This window comes from Lygodium microphyllum, chromosome 29 (genome assembly GCF_053477565.2).
Source record: "Lygodium microphyllum isolate KBCC chromosome 29, Lygodium_microphyllum_v1.1.10, whole genome shotgun sequence".
In the NCBI taxonomy this organism is placed as follows: domain Eukaryota; kingdom Viridiplantae; phylum Streptophyta; class Polypodiopsida; order Schizaeales; family Lygodiaceae; genus Lygodium; species Lygodium microphyllum.
This window is the reverse complement of record NC_141163.1, coordinates 101,336,594-101,355,713: the sequence shown is the minus strand read 5'-3', so window position 1 is coordinate 101,355,713 and position 19,120 is coordinate 101,336,594. Positions and strand designations below refer to the sequence as shown.

The window sequence follows — 19,120 nt, the reverse complement described above, 5'->3', positions numbered from 1 at the left end:
TGTTTGTTAAAGTCTCTATGGTAGTTGAGGAGTTGATTGCTGATGAAATTTCTTGAGAGCAAGCTCGCAAACAACGACTGATCACATTCTATAGCAAGAGCAAAGTCTCTGCAACTAGTCAAGAACTAGGAGAGCTAAAAACACTAACTCTAACTCTTTTTTTCTATGAAAATTGTATATTCTCCGTCTCCAATGGAAACAAGAGGGCTGCCAAATCATGACCAATGCCGAGCAAAGACATACCATCAAAACCACGAAGTATGATCCAACTTATGTGGCTCCTACCTCATTCAGAGTATTGGCCATCACCCGTAGTCAACCCTTAAAAGATCATGTCATGGCCCATCCTTGGATTGTATCCTAAGTGAGAAAGAACTACACGTTGCTAGCTGGATCAACTCTAGTGACTTCCTAACTGATATCTTGAACTACATTACGCACCTCGCCATTAGACCTTAGGACATGGACCATCATGCTACCTCAAAGTACAACCCACAGTTTACGCTTGGCTCATGAAACAGTAAAAGCATCACACCCATGCACTTAGTACCCTTAACCCTTCATCCTCCAATCCTAGGAAGGATTCACATTATTTCCGAGGAAAAGGAGGTAAGGTGGAAAAAAAAAAAAAGAGCAAGTATCTTCATGTTGAAAAATAACCTCGCAAGTGAACTAATAGAAGTTGTTGCATCTTGGCAAGAACCCAAAATGGCAACACAACTTCCATTCTCGAAAGACAAGCATAATAGGTACCAGTTGGCTGTCGAGACAAGAGTCTTCAACCAACTCAAGTACTATAGCATCGGCAATCTGAGGGAACTAATAGATACTGAAGATGCAGTGAAGAGGTAATTTACTAGAACAACCTTCACAAATACCTGGAAAAAGCTAGCCAAGAAATCGACCACAAGAGATGCACAGAGTTCTTGAGAACCTTTGATACAACCAAGGGTAGTGGCACAGTGACTGTCAGGCGAGGAGGTTCTCCCAAAAAGATCGAAGTTATACCAAGGCCAAAACTAGTGGATAAAGCATTAGGGCTGGCAAATGTCCAAGGACAAAAACTAAAGAGGAATGTCTTTAGCATGTTGAAGATGACAAAGGCAAGGGTGCACACTAACGATGGAATCAGTTTGGCAAACATTCCTGACACTATCGTCCAACGGCAAGCGAAAATGATACATGCACTCTTCTCCAATCATAGGTACAACGCACTTATAACAAGAATCCAAGTGCCTATGCTTGAAAGCGTCACAGTAGGAGCCCTAGATAAATTCAACTTAAATGCTTATGTCCAGAGAACCATTGAATCTTCAACCAAGGCGCTAGCATCCAACAAAAAACCAACAAGGGATGAGTCATTGGTTGTAACCTCTGAATCCGACCGCAGAACGTCTGTATCCAAAGCATCAACTATAGGGTTTGACGGGGTGCTAACCACTATTATCTAAGAGGCGGCGGGAGAGGTGAAAGGTGAAGAGGAAGTGGTGGAGACCCCTAAGAGATCACCAATCCACGAGTAAGATTAGTCAAGTGAAAGAACAGTGAGCGAGGAGATAGAACAAGGGACACCATCTAGCCAAGGAGGGCCGAAGAAGCTACAGATTAAGATTCCTCTGAAAAAGCGAGAGGAAACCAAGGAGAGGATGACTAGAAAAAAAGGCCGAGCTGCAAAAGACGCGAGAAGAGTCAAAAAAGTCCAAAGAAGAGAGGGTGAGGAAATTGGAAGAAGAAGCAAAAAGACTACGCAAGGAAGAGAAAGAAGACACTACTAAAGCTATTCGCATGTCAATAGACCAAAGCGCCAAGGAGGAGGAGTTAGCCACCATGAGTCCGCTAATAGACAAAGATTCAAGCACCAATGCCAAGGCAGTAGAGATTGAGCAAGAAAAAAGCAAGGGCTTGCTACATTCGATCCCGCTAGTTCTCATGGCCCCAACTGCAACTACAACAGCTACTCAAGGCACCACAAACCCGGTGAATGAAAGTAATCTAATGGCCTAGGTACAATATCTGGTGGATAGAGTGTAAGAAATAGACCCAACCTCAAGTGGAGAAGCTCCAACGGCAGGAATGAAAAGATCGACAACTACAGATACCGAATCATGACAAGATCCTAAGAAGTAGAAAGTAGAGGCATCAACAACATCAATACCTACAGCAATGCCACCGTCGATGGGGTATAATAAGTATGTTTCTTGCGCACTTGGAAAAAGCAAAGGAAGAAAAGAAAACAACTGTGACTGAGCTAGAGGCTGAAAAGGAAGCATTGGCAACATTCTAGTGGGAGAGAACGCACCAATGGAAAGGTTAGACCCACACTGCCACCGGTCAACCATCTCAGTCGACAATGTTCTGAACTCCAGAGGGCATGTCTGATTGGTTTATAGAGGCCCACATCATTTCTGTAGAGGCATTTGATGCAAGTCTCGTCCACATCTGTGAGTTGCCTCCTAATGAGGTTACCGCAAAGGCACACTCGTCACAACCAAGCACATCAACACCTGTTTGGATTGTGGATAGTGGAGCTACACATCACATGACTCCTATAGCGAACATCTTCTGTACCCGAGTCCCTACAACCAAGCGGGTCCGCGTAGGAAATAACTCCTCGATCAAGATTCAAGCTCAAAGTTACGTTAGTTTTGCCTTTGACAAGGGTGCGGATCTAGCTTCGCTGGACAATGTATACTACACACCTTAGCTTGGGGTAAACTTGTTATCTATTCAACAACTTTGCCAGTTGGGGCAAGCAGTTTTCTTTACAACGACCACAGTATCTCACATGCAACCAAGCCCAATATGGTTCGCAAATGATTCATCTTGATGACAAAAGAAAAGATCTCATCAAAATCAATCCCATGTTCGTGCTTGTACCCCTTTGCAACAAGCTGTGCTTTGTACTTTGGTAAGGAACCAAAAGTGACCTTCACCTTGTAAACCCATTTTGCGTGGTAGGACTTTCTGCCCCTTGGGTAAATGCACCAAATCCCAAGTGTCATTCTTCTTTAGAGATTTTGTCTCTGACAACATAGCTTTATGCCATTTCTTGTTGTCCTCTCTATCCATCGCTTCCTTGAAACATGACGGTTCACCACAGTCTGTTAACATGACATAATTAGCAATATAATTTACACCAAGAACAAACCTATCTGGCTGTTTTATATTTCAGCCCGATGTACAAACCCAATGATCAATGTTTGCTCGTTGTTCAACCTGCAAATCTGCATTAATAGCTTGCTATTCAAATGGTTCAGCATGCTGTCCTACTTGTTCTAACTCTTCTAATGGCACATTTTCTTACTAAAGCTGTGGTATATCATGGGTAACTTCTTGCTAATCAATTTCAGCATCATTCCCTGCATTCATAGGGTCATTTTTATGGCAGGTATTTGTTGATGTACAACAGACACTCTTTGTTGTCCTACAAGTATCTCTTCTCCGAACACAACCCTTCCGACTTTCTCAGTCTTTTCAGGCTATTCATGCATGCAATTTTCCCAAAAGATAAAGTCACTGCTGCGTACGATTGTTCTTTTCTTGGGATCCCATAATTTATATCCCATTTCAGCCTCATCACCATATCCTAGGAAAATGCATTTACAAGACTTCGGCTCCAATTTGTTGCATTGTTCTGTCAGAGTGCAGCGGTGCGGAAACGTAGGACTGAGAGAGAGAGAACGCAGAGAGAGAAGGGAGAGAAAGAGACAGTGGACGATGAAGATCTGCTGTATAAAGAATGCTGAATACAAAGATATACACTAGCGCAGTGCGCTGGACTGCGTGTCTCCACCTCGACGATGCGACCTGCTGTCCACCTCGAAGTCTGCTGCAGTCTGCACTGTCTGCTGTCTGAAATCTGTGAACAGAGACAGAAATCTGCACGGCACCGGTCTGTAATCTGCGACAGAGAAGAGTGGCCAGACTGCTGGAAACGTCGACTATAAATAGTCGAAAAACTGCCTGAACTGGGGCGCCAGAAAATACCCTGTCGGCTGCATTAAATGCAGCCGACTGACTATACAGGTCGGACTGCCACGTGGCAGTCCGACTGTGCAGTCCGACTGCTGCACAGCGATCTGATCTCTAACACCCCCTCTCAGAGCCTGGGCAGGGCAGAAGCCTGAGGGATCTGGAATGTTGCCGAAGTAGAGCCTGAGGAAGCGCCTTCGTAAACAAATCCGCAAGATTGTCCTCCGTCTTGCAATACTCCACAGTGATGGTCTCATCCAGAAGCTTTTCTCGGATGAAGTGGTACTGAATCTCAATGTGCTTCGTCCGGGCATGAAAAACAGGGTTCCTCGCCAAGGCAATGCAACTCTCATTGTCACATTGCAGCAATGTAGGACGAGTCTGGGGGCACCCAAGCTCCTCCAACAATCTCCGAAGCCACACAACCTCGCATGTGGTGGAAGACGCGGCCCGATACTCCGCCTTAGTAGACGAAAGGGCTACCGTGGGCTGCTTCTTGCTACTCCATGAAATAACACCTGCACCCAAAGTAAAGTAGTAACCTGTTGTAGACCGCCTGTGGTCCACGTCACCGGCCCAATCCGAGTCGCTCCAACCTGCAAGTACAAGATCTGACCCATCTGTCCCTGCGGGGTAATGAATCCCCAAATCAGACGTCCCCCTCAGATACCGAAGTATCCTCTGAGCAGCCTGCCAATGCACCGTCTTAGGTTCACTCATGAACCCAACCAAGAGCCCAACAGCAAAACATAGATCAACCCTGGTGTTGAGTAGCCAAATCAAGGACCCTATCAACTGTCGATAGCGGGACGCATCCGCCAAAGGAGAAGCTGAATGGGAAGTGGCCTTCCAGTTCGGATCCATAGGAGTAGAGAGGGCCCGACAATCTTCCATCTCAAAAGACACCAAGAGCTCCTGTACATATCTCTGTTGGGAGAGAAAGATCCCCCTCTGAGACTGATAAATCTCATGGCCTAAAAAGAAATGGAGTAGCCCCAAATCCGTCATCTCGAACGTCCGATGTAAAGCTGACTTTATCTCCTGGACCTGCTGTGCATCATCACCTGTGACAATCAAATCATCAACATATAATACAAACAGCACACAACCATCCTCGGAAGTATGAACATACAGCTGCGGATCGGCCTTGGACCGCCGATATCCCAACTGAGACTGAAGGAACGAATCAATCTTCTCGTTCCAAGCTCGCGGGGCCTGCTTGAGACCATACAGGGCCTTCTTCAACCTGTAGACTTTCCCATCTGAAGAACCAAAGCCAGGAGGCTGCTCAACGTAGATCTCCTCCTTCAAATCACCATTCAGGAAGGTCGACTTCACATCCAACTGATAAACAGGCCATCTCCTATGGCCAGCCAAAGCAAGAACAGCTCTAATGGTTGCCATACGAGCTGTGGGGGCAAAGGTGTCATGACAGTCAATCCCTGGGCACTGGGCAAAACCCTTAGCAACAAGGCGAGCCTTGTGCTTATCCAAAGTACCATCACTGAGATATTTGGTCTTGAAGACCCACTTGACTCCAATCACCTTCTTCATCGGGGGGCGTGGCACAAGTGACCAAGTGCCATTCCTCTCAATAGCCTCCAACTCAACTTCCATAGCTTTCTTCCATGGGGCGGACTGTAAAGCCTCCTTCACGGAGGTGGGCTCTCGATCCTGCATACCACAAGACATCAAACAATAATTGGAGCAAACAAGCTCCGAAGAATGCGCCTGGTGCCTCCGTGACCGCCGCGGACCATCCTGCGGTCCCCACTCCTCAGGAACCCCCTCGATCCCTGAATCACGGAGTGTGTCACGGGCCCAGCAAGGAGGAGGCCGAACCTCCCCTTGTCGTTCTCCATCAGTAGAAGACTCTGGAATGTCCACCGGTGGTAACTCCTCAGAAGGGTCCGGTGGAACAATAGACTCTGTGTCAGAAACAGAATCATAATCAAAAGGCACAGGCTCCAGTGGAACTGTAGAAGGAGCCAAACTCTCCCCTGGATCTCCAAGAACGGGATGCTCCTCACCCGTTGAAGAAGCCGGAACCTCCACAAACCGCACATCACGGCTAGTGTATACATCCCGCTTGACGGGATCATACAGTCGGTAGCCTTGGGACTGGGAGCTGTAGCCAACAAATACTTGTTTTCGGGAAGCCGCTTCAAATTTATCACGGTGAGCCTTGGGAATGTGAACATAGACATCACACCCAAAGACTCGAAAGTAAGAAACATTTGGCTTCGTCCCAAAATAAGCCTCAAATGGAGTCATCCCTTCCACGGCCGAAGTAGGGGATCGATTAAGGATGTGGACTCCAGTAGCCACAGCCTCGACCCACAGAACCTGAGGGGTCTGTCGGTGCTCCATCATGGTGCGCGCCATCTCGATCACACTGCGGTTCTTCCATTCTAGAATACCATTTTCTTGAGGAGTATTGGTATTGGCAAACTCCTGGTGAATTCCTCTATCTGCACAAAACCGAGTAAATTCATTAGACACAAATTCACCTCCCTTGTCGGATCGCAAGGTCTTCAACTTCCGGCCTGATCGGTTCTCCTCAAAGAGAAGCCAATCCTTGAAGTGCGAGAAAGCTTCTGACTTTAGTGCCAAAAAGTAGGCCCATGTCATCCTGTTGTAGTCATCCACAATCAGCATGAAGTACGAGCTCCCACGCAGGGACTCATTCCTCATAGGGCCACATAGATCCGTAGATACTAACTCCATCGGTGAAGTAGACCGCCGCGAAGCTGTGTGGGGAATGGCATCCCTATGCTGCTTCCCCCGTATGCAGGAGACACATGGCTGCTGGCTCACCACTATATCCGGCAACCCTCGAACAAGCTGTCCACGTGACGCCCTCCGAAGATAGTCATAGTTCAGGTGACCAAACCGAGCATGCCATAATTCAGACTGTGACTGTGAGGTAAGAAGAAGAGTAGAGAGGGCAGTGGAAGACTTCAGTTTGTAAATGCCGTTCTCCTCATATCCAGATGATAGAACCTTCCTCGATTCACGATCAAGGACTCGCACAGTAGAACTGTCAAACTCCACCAAAAGACCAAGGGAGCAAATCTTATGAACTGAAAGGAGATGGTACCCTAATCCTGGTACATGCAAAACCTCTGAGGTATGGGTGCCACCTCGTCCATCCGGAATAAGCTGCATTTTACCCCGACCTGCAATCGAAACTGAAGAGCTGTCTCCAATGAGGCACCACTATCAACAATCCACTCTCGAGCTTGGGGAGCCGTCATCGCAGCATCAGAAGCATTCGGTGAAGCGTCCTCAATGACAACTAGATGTAGAAATGCAGCTGATGAGGGTGCGGCCACCGCTCCAAAATCCTTGGTATCCTTCTTCTTGGTGTCCTTCGTGTCTTTGTCAAGGCAATCCTTCTTCCAATGGCCAGTCTTTCCACAAATATGACATGTGGAGTCTTTGTCCTTGTCCTTCTCCTTGTCCTTCTTGGACTTGTTATCCCCCTTCTTCTTCTTTTGGTCCTTCCCCTTCTTCTGAGAGGCTTGACCTGTCAACGCCTCCGACTTGGAAGCATTCTGTCCCTTTAACTGTTCCTCTTGGTCCAAGACCATAGGAACCAACTCTTCCCACCGAAGAGTAGACTCTCGCCCCGAAGCAATAAGGGCAGAGTAAAATGTACCGAATCGTGGCGGCAACTGGGACAAGAGTGTGATCGCCATGTCTTCGGAGGAAATCGGCTTCCCCGCATTCTGAACCTGCATCTGTAGTTGCCTTAGCTTGTTAATGTGTTCCCTTAGCGAAGAAGACTTATTGACGGACAAAGTCCGCATCTAGACCTTCAAAGAAACCCTCTTCATCAGGGTCATCCGATTGTACATTTGATCAAGCTCCAGCCATATCTCACGAGCCACCGTCAAGTGCTCGATATGAGCAATCACGGCTATAGTGCATGATAGAAAGAGAAATGATCGAATCCTGGCATTCAGTTTGTCCCAATGAGACTGGGCCCTGGCCAACTCCGCACGAGCATCGGAAGAGAGTTTGGACTCATCTCTTACCGAAGGCCGGTCAATATCCTCCTGTACCAACTCCGCCAAATCATAGGACTCAAGGATGGCCAACATCATAACGCGCCAAATGCGGTAGTTGTCGCCGTCGAGCTTCTGATCTGTAGGAAGAGCCGGTAGGACAGGCACCTTCCGGTCCATAATCGCTTGGAACTCCAAGTCCATCTCTGTAGACATCTTCACCTGCAATGCCTTCTCAAACGCAAAAGCAGCCCCCTCTGACTGGGTAAACTCAGCCTGCTAAGGCTCTTCCGCGTCCCGAAGCTTCTTCACCCGCCGGAGGCGATGAAAAAGCAAAACCTGCACTTTTAGGTTGAAAACTCAAACTTTCTCCGCGTCAAACAGCAATAAACAGCAGCAAATCCACCACCTGTACTCCTTTCCTGTGCGCCCACACTCGTTTCAGCCTTGTTCCAAGGCGCAGCCCTCCTGTCTGCCCTTAAACGCAAAAAAAGCAAATTTGTGTCGCGATGGAAACTCCTCTTCAGGTTGATTCTGCGCTCAGTCAGCCCTCAAACACTGCTCTGATACCATGTCAGAGTGCAGCGGTGCGGAAGCGTAGGACTGAGAGAGAGAGAACGCAGAGAGAGAAGGGAGAGAAAGAGACAGTGGACGATGAAGATCTGCTATATAAAGAATGCTGAATACAAAGATATACACTGGCGCAGTGCGCTGGACTGCGTGTCTCCACCTCGACGATGCGACCTGCTGTCCACCTCGAAGTCTGCTGCAGTCTGCACTGTCTGCTGTCTGAAATCTGTGAACAGAGACAGAAATCTGCACGGCACCGGTCTGTAATCTGCGACAGAGAAGAGTGGCCAGACTGCTGGAAACGTCGACTATAAATAGTCGAAAAACTGCCTGAACTGGGGCGCCAGAAAATACCCTGTCGGCTGCATTAAATGCAGCCGACTGACTGTACAGGTCGGACTGCCACGTGGCAGTCCGACTGTGCAGTCCGACTGCTGCACAGCGATCTGATCTCTAACATGTTCCTCGTATATATGCACAAATGCCTCGCAACCAAACACTCTCAAGAGTGCATACAAAGGTGGCTTGCCCAACCACACTTCTTGAGGGACTCTCCCTCCCCAAAGACCTGTTCAGTGTCCAATTTATCAAGTGTACAGCTATCATAACAACCTCTACCCAAATCCATGGGATAATGCAACATAAGACAACATGGTATGGACCTTCTCTTAAATAGTCCAATTCATGCGCTCTGCAACACCATTTTGAGGCGGATTATGAGGAACAGTAAGCTCCCTCTTTATCCCTTTGTTGTCACAAAAGGCTTGGAAGACTTTTGACACACATTCCCCACCATTGTCAGAGCGAAGACACTTTAATGCCTTACTAGTCATATTTTCAATAAGTGCCAAGAATTTTTTTAACTTATCTAATGCCTCGTCTTTATGACGGATTGAATAAACCCATACTTTGTGTGTAACGTCATCAACAAACGTGATAAAATATTTTTTTCTCCCTAGAGACAGCCCTGGCATCTCACATATATCTCAATGTACCAACTCTAAGGGTAAAGACTTTAACAAAAGAGACTTTCTATATTACATTTAAGCATACTTACCAAATATACAATGATCACAATGGTCAAATTTAGCATACCTTAAACACGACAAATAACCCAAACAAAAAAGTACTTTCATTCCAATTTCACTCATGTGTCCCAACTGGCCATACTGCAAAGACACACTTGGCTTCTTAGTTATTGCGATAACATGGTCACACACACTAGATACATATAATGGATACAGAGTATCACTCTTAGAGCCTTTAGCAATAATCCAAGATACCTTACATATCTTCCATTTGTCATCCCCAAAAGTGGTGTGATAGCCTTCATTATCTAGCTGCCCTATGCTTATCAAGCTCTTCTTGAGCTGGGTTACATGCCCCACATTATGCAAGGTGAACCACTAAACCATACTCAAATGCCAACTACACACAGTGAATCCCTGCAATGTCACATGCACAGTTATCCCCCAAGTGGACAACATCGTATCTACTACCACTGTAGTCAAAAAGCCACTCACGGTGTGGTGTCACATGGAATGAAGCACCTAAATCAAGAATCCAAGTGTACATGTCATCATCAAAATCCGCAATTAATGATTGTGCACTAAAAGAAAAAGCAAAGAGTACATCTCGTGACTGACTACATTGACTTCCTCTATCTTCACACTACTCTTCTTTGCATGTTGGCTGTCTTATTTCTCATCTGTGATATCACCAATGCTTTTTCCCTGGCCCTTCTCTTTCTTCCACTTAAAGCAATCCCACTTGAAGTGCCCTTTCTTGCCACAATGATGGCACTCTACATTTTTCCCATGAGACTTGTTGTGTGCTTGGTTTTCAAACTTGCCCTTCTACTAGGATCTACCTCTAGTATGCAATGTGTTAAAAGACTTACTTGTTGAATTATTTTGCATATTTAGCTCTTCCATGAGTAAAGAGCTCTCCACATCTAAATATAACATGGCATTGGAGTTACTCATTGTTGTCCTAAAAGTGTTCCAACTTTCAAGCAAAGTGCATAGCAAAAATGTTGCCTTGAACTCCTTATCAATGTTAAACTCCAAGCAATCAATTGGCTGAAAATAGAGTTAAACTCATTCAAATGTACAAACATAGTTGTACCTTCCTTCATACGAAGGTCCATCAATTTTTTCAACCAATAAACCTTGCTTGTTGCACTTTTTTTAGCATATAACTCCTCAAGTCTTTACCACATATCAAAGCAAATTTTAATTTCTCTATGTTAAATAGCAATGTGTTTGACACTGAAAGCTCTAGGAAGAGCGTGCAAGCTCATCTAACTCATCCCACTCATCTTGATCCATGGTTGCCGGTTTTACTCCTTTTGTCTTTATGGGCTTCACCTGTTTCTTCTACACCAAGGCATTATAGCACTACTTCTGCCATATAGCAAAGTTGTGTGCACCCTCAAGCTTCTTAATGTGCAAAAGATTGCTGCTATCATTGCTGCCAGCCATGATTTACAGCCCAAAAATGACTCAAAATTCAACAAATGTAAGCCCAATTGTCACAAAATGATCAAGGTAGAAAATAAATACCAACCAACAATGAAAAAACCAAGTAATTGCAGAAATTTCAAATCTGCAAATCAATTTTCAAAGTCACAAAATGTGTGCTACAGCACATCAAAAGTAATTGCAGCTGTGCTACGAGCTAATACATCAAATTTCATAAGAAAGACCCATATTTTAGCTGCAATTTCAGCTCCAAATGCATCCACAAGCATAAATTTGACCCACACAATCAAAAGCCCCAAAATTTCTATGCTCAAACTTCTCAAATTGCATCAGACATAACTCCTAAGTAGATTCCATAATCCAATTTTGTCAAAATTTCACAAATTTTGCAAAAGCCCCAGATTTGCTCAAGGTCCAGTGTGCTCAATCTGCATAGAAATTGTATTGCAAGTGCATATCAAGACTAAATTGACACAAACTTTGCAAATTTTGCAAAAGCCCCAAATAGTGTAGGGTCTGATGTATCAAAATTTCAAGAAATTGTACTTATCATTGTGCGATTTTCACAAATAAATGAAAAGCCCCAATTTTTGAGACCCAAATGTGTGCAAATTTCACAAATTTTACTCAGCTGAGTAAAATCTTTGAGCATACGTCATAAGCCCCAAATTCAAAGAGTAAATGCATGCACAATCTTTGACATTTGTCAATCTGTGCTTATCCGCACATGACAACCCACCAAATTTGCCAAAGGATGAACCTTTTGAAAAAAATGTGCTTTTTGTAAAGGAAAAAAAAAACATGGATTGTCGATTGCTACGCATGACCGGCACTTGCACTACACTAACCTAGAATTGTCGTCGAAGGTGTCACTTGACTGCTGCCTTGACTTGCGACCTATGACCTGCGCTTGGTCTGTGCAACTTGCAAACTACTTCTAGTGACCTACATGACCTGTGACCCGATCAAAACTAAAGGCAACTTATTGTTCTCTTCGCAGGAGATGAGTTGACATAGCTCGAATGAACTCCAAAAAGCGCACTTGTGATGACTGATGCTCTAATACCAGTTTGAGGTGCCCAATGCACAATTGAAATACAATGGTCAACGATGGCAATGGTAGATCGAGTAAAAAACAGGAGCAACAATAGAGAGTAGAGAGTGAGAGAGATGCACGATGTGTGGGTACAATAGAATGTGTATCTTTTTAATGTTTTTTGAGATACATATATGTAAAGTACAAGTGCTAAGGATGCGTTCACATCGTGCACATATAAAAGGCACTGTGGCCCTTTATTCCCTACAGCATTTTTGGCCATTGCAACAAGAGTAGTAGTGCTAGGAGATGGAGAAGATGTGTAATGCACGGAGGGTAAATAGGGGGGATAGGGTGGCGGAGTAGAGTAAACTTAGGAAGGAATCCCAAAGTGCCTACTATGCATACGAGAAGTGTGCATAGCAAATCCAAATGTAGGCATGGGTGGACTGAGTATGGGCATGGTAACCGCATGAGGAGCCCAAGGTAGAGGGATAGGAAAACGAGGAGCAAAGGATGAAAATTCTTGCGTAGGGGTGACCCAAGGGATGTGTGACGACAGTCCATAAGCAAAGGATGGATATCCTTGCGTCTAAAAGGTAGTGTGGGAGGTTTGTGAGTGTCCGAGGGTAGTGAGAAAAATGCCCATCACAAATGTCCCGGAGTAGAAGGATGTGGTAAAGTGGGGGTATGTGGAAGGTACATTGTTAAAGAGTGGCATTCCCCCTTATGATGCACCAAGAGGTGGAGGAACGAGGGTAGATAAATAGTGGGATGGAGATAGAGAGTGTTAGAAGCAGAGATGAAAGATCCATTCCCTAGTGTGCTTTGAGCGGAAGTGAAATGTAATCTAAGATTTTGGAATGAAGATGTGAGTAGATCAGAATGTGGAGAAGATGGTGGAGAAGATGATGGTGGAATGGAAGGGAGTTGAGAAGTGTGGTTTACATGCTCAAATGAAACAATTGGTAGAGATATACCTGATGAAGGGTGTTTGCTTCAAAAGCCTCCTCTATTAAAGTTAACATATTAAAAACCATCCGGATTCTGCACACCAAAAGGAGAAACAAAAGAGAGTTTTGGCTCATACGACTCAAAAGGATTATACAAACCGAACACAGGGCATGGTTGTGATGAAGGAGATGGATCGCTAAATGCACCAAATATCATGGTCCCTCCAAGATCAAGAAGATGGCCAGTCTCACCAATCAGTCCAAATGGACTAGCAACACTTGTTGGGAGACTGTAAACTGAATTATATGTGATGCGCAAGTACTCTTCAAACTCTTCATCTATAAGATGGCCAAAACGAGAAGACGGTAAAGCTGAAGGTGTGCCTATCTTCTCCTTGAAACCATAATGCCTTCTCAGAGTCTCCAATGATGGAGACACTTGATAGGGCATTACAGGATCCGAAGAAGAAGATGCCTTAGACATTATGAGTCAGAATCGAGTCGCATATGAGACTTGCACAAAGACTAGCCTCCACAATTACCACAAGATACTCTTTAGAAGCGCACCAACTCTGATACCATATGAAGATATGCCAAGGTTTGCACTAAGGAAACACAGCACATACGACCAAGATTGAAACACAAAGACGAGCAAAACTCAAACCCTAAACGGAAAATGCAAAAAACTCAAAACTCAAACATAGAGAGAAGAAACTCTGAAGTGAATGAATGTTGCAAATGAATGTAAAAGTATACAAAATGCCCAAGGACAGAGTAATGCGGTTTCGAAGAGTGACGTCTATCAGAGATGGATCCCAAGGGCCGTAACCACCAATCAGAGTGTCAGAGTGCGTGAAATATCAAACACTGATTACCAGAGTGTCAAGGAACCAAGGCAACAACAAGAGAGGTGTTTACTCATATAGATGGCTTGCTAGACAACAAAAATGCAAATACTCCAGTAGTCTCCCAATGAAACAGATGACAACAATCTGTCACCTAGCATCAGATGTTGAAAACGCAAGCTCTTCAAGTGCTAAAAAGACCTCCAAATAGTAGGGCAATAGTTGAAAACAAGCTACCTAGGGCTGGATAGTGATGGGCCACAATCGTGATGGCTGGACAACAAATGATATATGGTTGATGGCTAAAACCTGCACAATAGAGTGAGAAGCCTACACAAAAGGATAAGGCCGAATAGTAGACAACCCGTCTATTTATAGATGTTGAAGAAAGCCCCAAAAAATTAGGGTTTTGGGAGACCACTAAAACTCTCTTGAGCCACACACCAAATTGGCATTTTTCATTAATGAAGCATGTTTTGGAACTGTTTAAAAATACTAATCAACTATAAAGCGTATTTTAGCTCTACATACCATACCAATGATCCATTTGATCCCAGGGGGAGAAATGGCTTGGAAATGCTCTACTTAGATCCACTGCCGTTTTTCTTAACTCACAAATGCAACCTCTGCTAAAAACTAGCTAATTTTTGCCCAATTTGGACTGCAGACAATATACTATTTTGAAATTATTTTTACCCTACATTAATGATGGACAAGTATAACTTATATGGCCTAAAGGTACACTTAAAGAGCTTCATTTTGACATGTCACATGTCAACACACTGTCCACTCTTTATAAGATCCTAACTATCAAGAATTGGTAATTGGAATTTTAATTTTGTTTGTCAATCTTACTACCTCTTCTAAGAAGAAGCAACGAGAGTCCCCCTCTGTAATTGAAAGGTGAGAAGAATCGAAGCTTGCTTAAAAGTGAGCTATGGCGGAGAGCAAGAGCAAGAAGAGAGACACAAATGGAAACTCCAACAGTCACAATGTGTGACAGAGCCTTCCGTTATTCAAACTGTCACTAAAAGAATAAATAATAAAGTGACAATGACGGGCGTCCGCCGCCTGCAGTGTGCAATCTCAAGTACTATCAATGTAGTAATACACGGGCGGCTAAGCGAATGCGCATTTATCCCTAACAACCTCCCACTTAAAGACGAATCTGCCCCATTTGGAGTGAAAAGAAAAAAAAAAAAAAAAGACAGTACAATGTACACATGTACAACTGAATGAGAAAAAAGATCATCTCATCCAATGTCCATCAATCTCCTGAGGAAGGCAAAGCGCTCAGTAGTGAGGCTTTTTGTGAGCAAATCTACAAGATTTTCGTCAATAGAGATCTTAACAAGGTCAACAGACTTGTCCTCCATGAACCCACCTATGAAATAATACTTCATCTCAATGTGTTTCATATTCACATGGAAGACCGGATTCTTGGCTAGCTGAATAGCACTCATAGAATCCGAATGCAACGTAAATATAAAATCAATCCCAAGGTCATGAACCAAACAGCCCAACCATATAGCCTCCTTACAAGCCTCACTAACTGCAACATACTTGGCCTCAATGATAGAGAGAGCCGTACACTTCTAAACCTTGACCATCCAAGAGACCATCTCCAACATAGGTGAATATATAGCCAAAAGTGGACATTCTACTATCTATATGTCCTGCATAATCGGAGTCTGTGTACTGTATCCTGGCTGCCATAGCAAATACACATATCTGTTGTACCCTTCAAGTATCGCATGATACCCTTCATAACATCCCAATGTTTCTTGCCAAGCGTAGCCATATAGCGTGCCATAACACCAACTGAAAATATATCTAGACGAGTGACTATCATTGTATACTTAGAGAGTGTAAAGCCCAAATCAGTCCAAGTACATATATACAAATCAGTGCATATCAACCATGCAATATCCAAGTGAAGAAGATCCCAATCTCAGAAGACTCAAAGCTCAATAGCATAAATCGCCTGCTCAATATTTGTCAAGTATCCAAAGATGCTTCCACTGGCATAAAAGCCGTATGGATCAAGCCAAGAAGCTCAAAAAAGGCATATGATAGCACCAATGACGAAAGATCCAAGACCAAGCATCAATAAGACATCATGAGCATATAGGCTCTGTAGCCTCCAATTACAGCATCCATAGATATCAATTGTATTCCAAATACAACTCTAACAAGCCAAGAAATATCCTAAGTAAGTTTCGAAAATCTAAATGCAAGTCAAGATAAGGCTCTAGTAGCAATCGGCTCCAAACAATGTAACTAGTATGTAGTAGCTACATAGGCCAAGCATATCAAGACCGGTCAGACATAAGTAACATGCATGTCATATGTACACCCAAGACGGTGCATCAAATGTATTCAAAAGCCGAGCTCAAGATCAAATGAAGATCCGGAACCAAAAACAAGCTCGATGTCGTACCCTGAAGATCAATACTTCATTGCATATTCCAAAGACAGCCCGAAACCAATAGGCATAACCAAAGGCATATTAGATAGCTTCAACTCACTTTATTACAGTAAAGATTTATTATTAAAAATGAGTATTTTCAACAAGCAAATTAGTCCAAAATAATAACATAATATGTACCTTGCATCCCCCAAACAATCAATTGTACCAAACTGGTTAAGTAGAAGTGCCCAAACAAGGATAGCATTAAATGCCAATGTTACTTCTGCATAACATGACTGTGGAACTGCTGTAAACAGTCTTGGAAATGTAAAGATCAAACCCAAATCCAATACCAATGATTAAGAAGGCTTCAACGCATATTAGAGACCATAGCTAAGTGCATTGCCAAGCCCAAAGAAGCATGACATAGCCATCACTAAGGAGTAAATGTGCTGCTATGTTATATTGTCCAAGAATTAGTCAAAAATGACGCAAATTTGTTGATGTGTTTTTCTGCTGTTGTACATCCACGTGGCCTCAATGGCAACAATTAGAGGCTCCAAGGGATGCCCAAGGAGACACACAACAAGGCTCAAGTGCCCAAATGCAAGGGAAAGCAAGATACAAGCTCCAAGGGTTTAAGCTATGGCTGCCCTGATTGACTGCAACTTGAAAACTAAAGAAAAGCACTGAAAGAACGCTTCAATACCTCTGTAGTTAGCAATGTCCTGAGAGTGCCTCAATAGGCAGGGAAGGTACTCGAGAAGCCGAGAAGTGACGAGAGCTCGGAAAGGTCTCGGCTATGGCTGTCGAAAAGAAAATCCATTGCTGTAGGTATTTGAATAGAAGCTGAGAATGCCACGAACCAAGCTCAAGAAGTCAAGAAACCAAGCTTTGATACCATTTAAAAGGTGAGAAGAATCAAAGCTTGCTTGGAAGTGAGCTATAACGAAGAGCAAAAGCAAGAAGAGAGAGAGACACACAAATGGAAACTCCAACAGTCACAATGTGTGACCGAGCCTTCTTTTATTCAAACTGTCACTAAAAAAATAAAAAATAAAGTGATGGTGATGAGCGGCTGTCACCTGCAATGTACAATGGCGAGTACTGTCAGTGTAGTAATACACAAGCGGCTAGACAGAGATGCCTTACCCCCAACAGTAATAAGCTTAGATCATAAGTCCAAGAAGTGTATCTTTTTTGCATATAGAAATTTAAAAGAAATGGACTATCATTTATGTAATCTAAGTCTAAGAAGGTAGTACATAGCCATGATGTCGCTTTTAATGAGGATAATACATAGACAACATGTTAAAACAATTGAGACCCACAAGATAGTGTTTCAAGAGGATAAACAACCATCATATGAGTAATATGTATAGTCTATTTTATATAATGCAAAGCTTGTATAGCTAGCTAATGCTAAGTTGGGAGTGTCTTAAGCATGTGGACAACCTCATATTTTACAAGATAGACAAGTGAGACAATCATAGACTCCTATTGAGTCAGTTTTATAGTGGTCTATAAGGGTGCCTTGGCAATCTATTTGCCACTTGTTTGCCCTTTGGCTGTTCAACTCTACTTCTCAACTTGCCCATCTTTGTTTTCTCTTTGCCAATAATTGTAATCAAACGCACTCCGAACAATAGATATATCCAGCACGAGAATAAAGGACACAAAGACAACTAACATATCAACATAGACCATCAAAAACCAAGAAGAGAATTCATGTGCATGCATGCGTATGTGGGGGGTGTGAATGCGCACATGCATGTGTATGCATGCACACGTGATGTATGGCATTTGCATAAGCCTCCTATCTGGTGCAACAAATGCCTTCAAGTTATTTGGAAAAGTAAATTTCCTCTCAAGCAAATGGCTTTTCTCTGATGTTATTTGGTTGGAGTGAAACCAGCCTTTGCTGGATCAAAGGATAGCCAGTTCCGAAAAATTGGTTCCTCATGAATGACCGAAGATCGATACAGTGAGAGAAAATTTATTCAGATGATATGCATTCAGGAACTCTTTCTAGCAAAAACAGTCGCGATGATAAGCCGGAAACAGGAAAAAGAGCAAAGAGAACATCGCACCGTGAGATCATTGTTGGCCTTGATGAAGAGCTGCTCGAGGGTGTCGACGGCCATGGAAGCAGGCTTGAGCAGCGAAGCCATGACTGCTCGGTTTGGGAGACGACGCCTCCTTCCTTTGCGAAGACAAAGAGTGCTCTCGTGTTCCCGCCTCGAACGTTTCAGCTTTTGAAAATCTATACTCCTATACCATATAATGTCATACCAGACCTCCTAACCACGCATTGCGGAGTTGGCAAGCTGCACCATCATGTGAATGAAGCACTTCGTCTCTAATTTAAAAATCCCATAAATGTGAATGGTTATTCATTAGATAGTCATCATTCACACAAGTAGCTTGTAAGAAAAAGGGCACTCGAGTGATGTTGGAGCGTATTTTACATCTCATCGTGTTATTATAATGCTCTCGATCACGTCAAAATTTGTGTACTAAAAATTACCAATCATGTGCCATCATTAAGCACATGTGCTTTGATGAACAACACACCCCTATTTTTAAATTGAAAGGCTTCGCAAAAATGCATTCCTTTGATTCACTATCTTTTGCATGTCCAAAATCATGCAACAAAGTTGGCATTCTTGAGAGGAGGTTGTCCTCTGCTAGAGCCATATATTGATGACAAAAGAGCTAAAGCCATAGCTCCATGAGCTTGGCCGTTGTCAATGGCAAATGAAGGAGGCATTAACTTGGCATGCAAGAACATAGACCCAATTAAAATCGGAAATGTCTAAAAGACTTCCTAAGAAACAAAAG

General features: G+C 43.6%; 1 protein-coding gene across 2 annotated transcripts in view; it reads right to left on the bottom strand.

The window, feature by feature from the left end:
* LOC148010967 (spindle/kinetochore-associated protein) overlaps positions 1-18,615 on the bottom strand; it is a 107,760-nt gene extending 89,145 nt beyond the window's left edge. Inside the window, exon 1 of one of the 2 annotated variants that reach the window (XM_087671668.1) lies at positions 18,370-18,615. In XM_087671668.1, coding sequence (XP_087527794.1) covers positions 18,370-18,450 — 81 coding nt within the window. In that variant the 5' untranslated portion in view covers positions 18,451-18,615. The remainder of the gene's footprint in view (positions 1-18,369) is intronic. The other variant, XM_087671667.1, reaches the window with a different exon arrangement.
* Positions 18,616-19,120: the final 505 nt, after the last annotated feature.